This window comes from Heptranchias perlo, chromosome 42 (assembly GCF_035084215.1).
Source record: "Heptranchias perlo isolate sHepPer1 chromosome 42, sHepPer1.hap1, whole genome shotgun sequence".
NCBI classification, from domain to species: domain Eukaryota; kingdom Metazoa; phylum Chordata; class Chondrichthyes; order Hexanchiformes; family Hexanchidae; genus Heptranchias; species Heptranchias perlo.
The window spans coordinates 7,812,573-7,822,572 of NC_090366.1; the positions used below are offsets into that span (position 1 = coordinate 7,812,573).

The window sequence follows — 10,000 nt, forward strand, 5'->3', positions numbered from 1 at the left end:
GACTCTCTCCCCCCTCCCCTGAATGTCCTGACTCTCTCCCCCCTCCCCTGAATGTCCTGACTCTCTCTCCCCTCCCCTGAAGGTCCTGACTCTCTCCCCCCTCCCCTGAAGGTGCTGACTCTCTCCCCCCTCCCTGAAGGTCCTGACTCTCTCCCCCCTCCCTGAAGGTCCTGACTCTCCCCCCTCCCTCCACACAAGGCCGGAGATGAAGCCTGAGGCCTGCTGGACTGTGAGTTGCCTCCACACAGGGCAGGGGTTCCCGGGGGGGGCGGGGGGCAGGAGGGGGGGTGAGATTGTTGGAGCTGTGAGTGCTGGAGTGTTTCTTTGACTCTCTCTCTCCTCAGATCGGGACCTGGCACTCGAGTCGCGGGCTGACCATGGATGCCACCTTTCTGGACATTAACGTCTCCGAGACTCTCGTGAACAAAACGCTCATCGTGACCACCATCCTGGTGAGTGTCCCGGAGATCCGAGGGTTCGTCTCCCTCCGCCCTCACCCCCACTGGTATAGACCCGGCACTGCCCCTCCCCCGGCACTGCCCCTCCCCCGGCACTGCCCCTCCCCCGTCACTGCCCCTCCCCCGGCACTGCCCCCTCCCCCGGCACTGCCCCTCCCCCGGCACTGCCCCTCCCCCGGCACTGCCCCTCCCCCGGCACTGCCCCTCCCCCGGCACTGCCCCTCCCCCGGCACTGCCCCCTCCCCCGGCACTGCCCCCTCCCCCCTCGCTGCCCCTCCCCCCTCGCTGCCCCTCCCCCCTCGCTGCCCCTCCCCCTCGCTGCCCCTCCCCCCTCGCTGCCCCTCCCCCGGCATGGCCCCCTCCCCCAACACTGCCCCCTCTCCCATCATTGCCCCTCCCCATCACTGCCCCTCCCACAACACTGCCCCCACCCCCATCACTGCCCCACCCCCATCACTGCCCCTCCCCCAACACTGCCCCTCCCCCATCACTGCCCCTCCCCCAACACTGCCCCCTCCCCCAACACTGCCCCCTCCCCCAACACTGCCCCTCCCCCAACACTGCCCCCTCCCCCAACACTGCCCCTCCCCCAACACTGCCCCTCCCCCATCACTGCCCCCTCCCCCATCACTGCCCCCCTCCCCCCGGCACTTCCCCCTCCCCCATCACTGCCCCCTCCCCCATCACTGCCCCTCCCCCCGGTACAGCCACTCCCCCTGGCACTGCACCAACGTTGATTGGTTCTGGGACTCAGTGATTGGTTCTGAGGCTCAGAACATAAGAAATAGGAGCAGGAGTCGGCCATTCGGCCCCTCGAGCCTGCTCCGCCATTCAATCAGATCATGGCTGATCTTCCACCTCAACTCCACTTTCCCGCCCGATCCCCATATCCCTTAATTCCCTGAGAGCCCAAAAATCTATCAATCTCAGCCTTGAATATACTCAACGACTGAGCATCCACAGCCCTCTGGGGTAGAGAATTCCAAAGATTCACAACCCTCTGAATGAAGAAATTCCTCCTCATCTCAGTCTTAAATGGCCGACCCCTTATCCTGAGACTATGCCCCCCAGTTCTAGACTCTCCAGCCAGGGGAAACAATCTCTCAGCATCGACCCTGTCAAACCCCCTCAGAATCTTATATGTTTCAATGAGATCACCTCTCACTCTTCTAAACTCCAGAGAGTATAGGCCCATTCTACTCAACCTCTCCTCTCAGGACAACCCTCTCATCCCAGGAATCAATCTAGTGAACCTTCATTGCACCCCCTCTAAGGCAAGTATATCGGGGGGAAAAAGTTGGATAGTGCCTGTTTTTGGGCGGGGGTAGCGCGATCTGCTATTACCCCGCGCCCAATGGCCCTGCTCAGGCAGGACGAGACTTTAGTCAGGTCTGAGGACTTACCTGCAATCTGCGTTGGAAATCAACGTTGAACGAGGATTCCAAGCAATTCACACTTTCCACCAGCAGGGGGGAGCTCAATCTCTTAAAGGCAGGCTGTTAGAAATCTCTTAAAGGTAGCTGGTACCTGTTATTTGCTGAATATAACAGCCTGCGATCTGCACAGAGTCTGAACGGAGATCAGACATCGCACACGTAAAGCACAGATGCAGGTTCCTTCCTTATGTTTACACACTCATGAGTTATGTTAAAACATTTGAATAAAGGTTGCGCACCACTAAATCCCACATCCTCCAATCTGCATGCCAGACCTCACCAATCTGCCGATCTGAGAGTCCGTGCACCAAGGTTCTCTGATGATGCACCAGAGGCCTTGGTGCAAGAGGTGGACAGAAGGAGGGACATCTTATATCCGCAGGGGGATGGGAGGAGCAAGAGGTCCTCCAGACATATACCCAAAAGTCAGTGGGAGGCAGTCGGGGATGAAGTCAATGCCGAGCACACAGCATCATGAACATGGATGCAGTGCAGGAAGAAATTCAATGCTCTGACATGAGTGGTCAAGGTGAGTGAGGTCAACTGTCAAGTGGCGTCTCCTACCAACTACACCATTAGCCACATCCACTGCTCCACGCACTACACCCCCATCACCCACCTACCAACAAACTCTTTCCATCAGTCCTCAACTCTTCCAATCAGATGCTTCCTCTCACCCTCACACATTACCACTGTTGCAAGCCGCCCACCCAGAACTCACAGGCCACACACACTGGCAGCTATTCAACCATGACAGGCACATCGCCCAGACACATGTCCCGCTTTCTTGCAGGAGAAGGTGGCATATATCAGGAGGCAGCAAGTGACAGTGGCATTCAGCCCCTCGAGCCTGTTCCGCCATTCAGTGAGATCACGGTGGACCTGTGACCTAACTCCATATACCCGCCTTAGCCCCATATCCCTTAATACCCTTGGTTCACAGAAATCTGTCAATCTCAGATTTAACATTCCCAATTGAGCTAGCATCAACTGCCGTTTACAGAAGAGCGTTCCAAACATCTCCCACCCTTTGTGTGTAGAAGCATTTCCTAACTTCACTCCTGCACGTCCTGGCTCTAAATGTGAGGCTATGTCCCCACGTCCTAGTATTCAAGTCTAGGAGACCTCCAAAAACAGTTACAAATGTCTCGGCAGCCCGAAACAATAATCCAGCCACTAACCTGTAAATCCTGCATGGTCCCTTTAAATAGCGCTGGTGGGGGGGTCCTCCAGGCACTCTAAGACACGTTCAGATGGTCGGGGTTAAGACTGTGCGTTGAGTTGAGCGTTAAGTCCCAAAATGGTGTCTATCACTTTAAATCAGCGTTGCTCACTGATTGAAGCCATTTTCTCCCCACTTTACATGATTCCAGCGTTCGTTATCTGCGCTAACTCCTATACCAAGATGGCGTCTGGCGCACATCACGCTGGAAACGTGCGTGCACAGCCAAGACGCCATCTTGGATGTCGGAGAGGCCGTGTAGCACTGAAACAACGGGGGCTACACGGCCCAATTTAGCGCCCATCCTTCCTTAGATAAGGAGACCAAAACTGTACACAGTACTCCAGGTGAGGTCTCTCACCAAAGCCCTGTACAATTGTAGTAAGACTTCCTTACTCTTGTACTCCAACCCCTTTGCAATAAAGCCAACATACATTTGCCTTCCTAATTTGCTTGCTCTACATGCATGTTAACTTTTTGTTTTTCTTGTCCGAGGACACCCAAATCACTCTGAACACCAATGTTTAATAGTTTCTCAGCATTTAAAAAATATTCTGTTTTTCTATTCTTCCTACCAAAGTGAATAACCTCACATTTCCCCACATTATACTCCATCTGCCACCTTCTTGCCCACTCACTTTAACCTGTCTATATCCTTTGCAGCCTCTCTGTGTCCTCCTCACAGCTTACTTTCCCACCTAGCTTTGTATCATCAGCAAACTTGGATACATTACACTCGGTCCCTTCATCCAAGTCATTAATATAGATTGTAAATAGCTGAGGCCCAAGCACTGATCTTGCGCACCCCACTAGTTACAGCCGGCCAACCTGAGAATGACCCGTTTATCCCTACTCTCTGTTTCCTGTCCGTTAACCAATCCTCTCTCCATGTTAATATATCACCCCCAACCCCATGAGCCCTTATCTCGTGTAACAACCTTTTATGTGACACCTTATCAAATGCCTTTTGAAATCCAAATATACTACATCCACTGGTTCCCCTTTATCTACCCTGCTAGTTACATCCTCAAAAAACTCCAATAAATTTGTCAAACATGATTTCCCTTTCATAAAACCATGTTGACTCTGCCTAATCATATTATGATTTTCTAAGTGTCCTGTTACCACTTCCTTAATAATGGATTCCAGCATTTTCCCCGATGACTGATGGTCAGGCTAACTGGCCTGTTGTTCCCTGTTTTCTCTCTTCCTCCTTTCTTGAATAACGGGGTTACATTTGCTACCTTCCAATCCGCTGGGACCGTTCTAGAATCTAGGGAATTCTGGAAGATCACAACCAATGCATCCACTATCTCTGCAGCCACCTCTTTTAGAACCCTCGGATGTAGGCCATCAGTCCAGGGGATTTATCGGCCTTTAGTCCCATTAATTTCTCCAGTACTTTTTCTCTGCTGATATTAATTACTTTAAGTTCCTCACTCCCATTATCCCCTTGGTTCCCCACTATTTCTGGTATGCTTTTTGTGTCTTCTACTGTGAAGACAGATACAAAATATTTGTTTAACGTCTCTGCCATTTCCTGATTCCCCATTATAATTTCTCCTGTCTCTGCCTCTAAAGGACCAACGTTTACTTTTGCTGCTCTCTTCCATTTTACATACTTTTGGAAGCTCTTACAATCTGTTTTTATATTTCTTGCTAGTTTACTCTCATATTCTATTTTCTCCCTTTTTATCAATTTTTGGTCATCCTTTGCTGGTTCTGAAACTCTCCCAATCCTCAGGCCTTACTGCTCTTCTTGGCAACATTATAAGCCTCTTCTTTTAATCTAATACAATCCTTAACTTCTTTAGTTAGTCACGGATGGATCTCTTTTCCCATGGAGTTTTTATTTTTCAAGGGAATGCGTATTTGTTGAGAATATTGAAATATTTCTTTAAATGTTTGCCATTTCTTATCAGCCATCATATCCTTTAATTTAATTTCCAAATCTACCTCAGCCAACTCGCCCCTGAGACCTATATAATTGGCTTTATTTATGTTTAAGACTCTAGTTTCAGACTTAAGTATGTCACTCTCAAATGCAATGTGAAATTCTATCATATTATGATCACTCTTCCCCAGAGGATCCTTTAATATGAGATTACTAATTAACTCTTCCTCATTACACAAGACAAGATCTAAAATAGCCTGTTCCCTGGTTGGTTCCATGATGTATTGTTCCAGGAAACTGTCTTGAATACATTCCATGAACTTGTCCTCCAAACTACTTTTGCCAATTTGATTTGTCCAGTCAATGTGAAGAGTAAAGTCCCCCACGATTATTGCATTACCTTTGTTACAAGCTCCTATTATTTCTTGATTAATACTCTGTCCGACAGTATAGCTACTGTTAGGGGGCCTGTAAACCACTCCCACCAGAGTTTTCTGCCCCTTGTTATTTCTTATTTCCAACCAAAAAGATTCTACTTCCTGATCTTCTGAGCCAAGATCCTTTCTCACCACTGTCCTTATGTCATCCTTTATTATCAGGGCTAAACCCCCTCCTTTTCCATTCTGTCTGTCTTTTCTAAATGTCAAGTACCCTGGAATATTTAGTTCCCAACCTTGGTCACTTTGCAACCACTGCTCTGTAATGGCTATCAGATCAAACCCATTTATCTCTATTTGTGTCACTAATTCCTCTATCTTGTTACGAATGCTCCGTGCATTCAGATAAAGAGCCTTTAATTTTTACTTTTTACCATTTTTTCTTGCTCTGATGTTATTCACTGATGCTCTATTACTGTTAAACTCTCTGTACTTTCCTTCCACACTCTGCTTATCTTTACCCAAATCACTGCACTGTTCTGTTGCTCAGTGTTTGGTTCAGAGGCTCAGTTATTGGTCCTGAGGCTCAGTGATTGGTTTTGAGGATTAGTGATGTGGTCTGTGGCTCAGCCATTGGTTCTGAAGCTCAGGGATTGCTTCTGAGCCTCACTGATTGGTTCTTAGGCTCCTTAATTGGTTCTGAAGCTCAATGATTGGTTCTGAGACTCCTCTATTGGCCCTGAGTTTCAGTGATTGGTTCTGAGGTTCAGCGATTCGGTCTAAGGCTCACTTATTGGTTCTCAGGCTAAAGGCAGCATTTGACCGAGTGTGGCACCAAGGAGCCCGAGTAAAATTGAAGTCAATGGGAATCAGGGGGAAAACTCTCCAGTGGCTGGAGTCATACCTAGCACAAAGGAAGATGGTAGTGGTTGTTGGAGGCCAATCATCTCAGCCCCAGGACATTGCTGCAGGAGTTCCTCAGGGCAGTGTCCTAGGCCCAACCATCTTCAGCTGCTTCATCAATGACCTTCCCTCCATCATAAGGTCAGAAATGGGGATGTTCGCTGATGACTGCACAGTGTTCAGTTCCATTCGCAACCCCTCAGATAATGAAGCAGTCCGAGCCCGCATGCAGCAAGACCTGGACAACATCCAGGCTTGGGCTGATAAGTGGCAAGTAACATTCGTGCCAGACAAGTGCCAGGCAATGACCATCTCCAACAAGAGAGAGTCCAACCACCCCCCCTTGACATTCAACAGCATTACCATCACCGAATCCCCCACCATCAACATCCTGGGGGTCACCATTGACCAGAAACTTAACTGGACCAGCCATATAAATACTGTGGCTACAAGAGCAGGTCAGAGGCTGGGTATTCTGCGGCGAGTGACTCACCTCCTGACTCCCCAAAGCCTTTCCGCCATCTATAAGGCACAAGTCAGGAGTGTGATGGAATACTCTCCACTTGCCTGGATGAGTGCAGCTCCAACAACATTCAAGAAGCTCGACACCATCCAGGACAAAGCAGCCCGCTTGATTGGCACCCCATCCACCACCCTAAACATTCACTCCCTTCACCACCGGTGCACCATGGCTGCAGTGTGCACCATCCACAGGATGCACTGCAGCAACTCACCAAGGCTTCTTCGACAGCACCTCCCAAACCCACGACCTCTACCACCTAGAAGGACAAGGGCAGCAGGCACATGGGAACAACACCACCTGCACGTTCCCCCCCAAGTCACACACCATCCCGACTTGGAAATATATCGCCGTTCCTTCATCGTCGCTGGGTCAAAATCCTGGAACTCCCTTCCGAACAGCACTGTGGGAGAACCGTCACCACACGGACTGCAGCGGTTCAAGAAGGCGGCTCACCACCACCTTCTCAAGGGCAATTAGGGATGGGCAATAAATGCCGGCCTCGCCAGCGATGCCCACATCCCATGAACGAATAATAAAAAATTATTGGCTGTGAAGCTTAATGAGGATCAGTGAATGGGTCTGAGGCACAATAATTTTTTCTAAGTCCATGAGATTGGTTCTGAGGTTGATCAATTGGTTCTGAGACTCACTGATCGAACCCACAGAGTCCTGGATATCCCAAAACTTCAGGCCGTCTCTGCAGACGTTCCCTTCTGCCCGTCACCAGAATTGCCTCGATTGCATTGGAGGAACCCACTCGACAGTGCGAGTCCCTCCGAGAGACCACCGTGTGTCTCTAATGGGCCCACGCCCAGAAATATAGGCCAGGCCTGGGGTCACGGAGTGGGGATTGGGAGGGGCATTGAAACACCATCCCACCTAAATCCCCCCTCGGAGAGGGCAGCACTGGTCCCTGTGCGTCTGTGTGTGAGTTTTTGTTTGTACGTGTGTGTGTGTGTGTGTGTGTGTGTGTGTGTAATTCTGTGTGTGTGTGTGTGTGTGTGTGTGTCTGTGTGTGTTTAATTCTGTGTGTGTGTGTGTGTATAATTCTGTGTGTCTGTGTGTGTCTGTGTGTGTTTAATTCTGTGTGTGTAATTCTGTGTGTGTCTGTGTGTGTTTAATTCTGTGTGTGTGTGTGTGTAATTCTGTGTGTGTAATTCTGTGTGTGTGTGTGTGTAATTCTGTGTGTGTGTGTGTGTGTAATTCTGTGTGTGTAATTCTGTGTGTGTGTGTGTGTGTAATTCTGTGTGTGTGTGTGTAATTCTGTGTGTGTCTGTGTGTGTTTAATTCTGTGTGTGTGTGTGTGTGTAATTCTGTGTGTGTGTGTGTAATTCTGTGTGTGTGTGTAATTCTGTGTGTGTGTGTAATTCTGTGTGTGTGTGTCTGTGTGTGTAATTCTGTGTGTGTGTGTAATTCTGTGTGTGTGTGTCTGTGTATGTAATTCTGTGTGTGTGTGTAAGTGTGTGTGTGTGTAATTCTGTGTGTGTGTGTCTGTGTATGTAATTCTGTGTGTGTGTAATTCTGTGTGTGTGTGTAATTCTGTGTGTGTGTGTGTAATTCTGTGTGTGTGTGTCTGTGTGTGTAATTCTGTGTGTGTGTAATTCTGTGTGTGTGTGTAAGTGTGTGTGTGTGTGTGTGTAATTCTGTGTGTGTGTGTCTGTGTATGTAATTCTGTGTGTGTGTAATTCTGTGTGTGTGTGTAATTCTGTGTGTGTGTGTAATTCTGTGTGTGTGTGTGTAATTCTGTGTGTGTGTGTAATTCTGTGTGTGTGTGTAATTCTGTGTGTGTGTCTGTGTGTGTAATTCTGTGTGTGTGTGTAATTCTGTGTGTGTGTGTCTGTGTATGTAATTCTGTGTGTGTGTGTAAGTGTGTGTGTGTGTAATTCTGTGTGTGTGTGTCTGTGTATGTAATTCTGTGTGTGTGTAATTCTGTGTGTGTGTGTAATTCTGTGTGTGTGTGTGTAATTCTGTGTGTGTGTGTCTGTGTGTGTAATTCTGTGTGTGTGTAATTCTGTGTGTGTGTGTAAGTGTGTGTGTGTGTGTAATTCTGTGTGTGTGTGTCTGTGTATGTAATTCTGTGTGTGTGTAATTCTGTGTGTGTGTGTAATTCTGTGTGTGTGTGTAATTCTGTGTGTGTGTGTCTGTGTATGTAATTCTGTGTGTGTGTAAGTGTGTGTGTGTGTGTAATTCTGTGTGTGTGTGTCTGTGTATGTAATTCTGTGTGTGTAATTCTGTGTGTGTGTGTAATTCTGTGTGTGTGTAATTCTGTGTGTGTGTGTGTAATTCTGTGTGTGTGTGTCTGTGTGTGTAATTCTGTGTGTGTGTAATTCTGTGTGTGTGTGTGTAATTCTGTGTGTGTGTGTCTGTGTGTGTAATTCTGTGTGTGTGTAATTCTGTGTGTGTGTGTGTAATTCTGTGTGTGTGTGTCTGTGTGTGTAATTCTGTGTGTGTGTAATTCTGTGTGTGTGTGTGTAATTCTGTGTGTGTGTGTCTGTGTGTGTAATTCTGTGTGTGTGTAATTCTGTGTGTGTGTGTAAGTGTGTGTGTGTGTGTAATTCTGTGTGTGTGTAATTCTGTGTGTGTGTGTAATTCTGTGTGTGTGTGTAATTCTGTGTGTGTGTAATTCTGTGTGTGTGTGTAATTCTGTGTGTGTGTGTAATTCTGTGTGTGTGTGTGTGTAAGTATGTGTGACACAGTGATGGGGAGCCGTGCACTGTGAGTGTACGGGGTGGTGTGAATCCGTAGGTGTGCACAGTCACACTCTGCTGACCGCGTTGTCTCTTCCCCGCAGGAAAACCCCTACGTGATGCGGAAAGGCAACTTCCACGATCTGAAGGACAACGACCGTTACGAGGGATTCTGTGTGGACATGCTTAAGGAGCTCGGTGACATCCTCAAGTTCAACTTCAAGATCAAACTGGTGGAGGATGGACTGTACGGGGCCCCCGAGTCCAATGGTTCCTGGACGGGGATGGTCGGGGAGCTGATCCAGAGGGTAGGAGCCAGCCCAGCGAGCCAGGGCGCCAGAGCAGAGAGAACTCCACAGCTGGAACTGGGGACCCCCTGTAGGGGGCAACGTCCAACAGCTCGGGTCAGGGGTGGGGGGTTAACTGAGGTGTCGTTACACACCAGAGACACAAACAAGGCCAAACACCACAAGCCACATCTCTCATATAGGCCTCAAGGA

At 48.7% G+C, this 10,000-nt stretch overlaps 1 protein-coding gene across 1 annotated transcript in view; it reads left to right on the top strand.

Moving 5' to 3' along the window:
* The window catches only part of LOC137306119 (glutamate receptor ionotropic, kainate 5-like), a gene marked incomplete at its 3' end in the record, with an annotated part of 564,706 nt that overhangs the window by 461,869 nt on the left and 92,837 nt on the right, over positions 1-10,000 (top strand). Inside the window, exons 11-12 of the mRNA XM_067975180.1 lie at positions 345-452; positions 9,605-9,808. Coding sequence (XP_067831281.1) covers positions 345-452; positions 9,605-9,808 — 312 coding nt within the window. The remainder of the gene's footprint in view (positions 1-344; positions 453-9,604; positions 9,809-10,000) is intronic.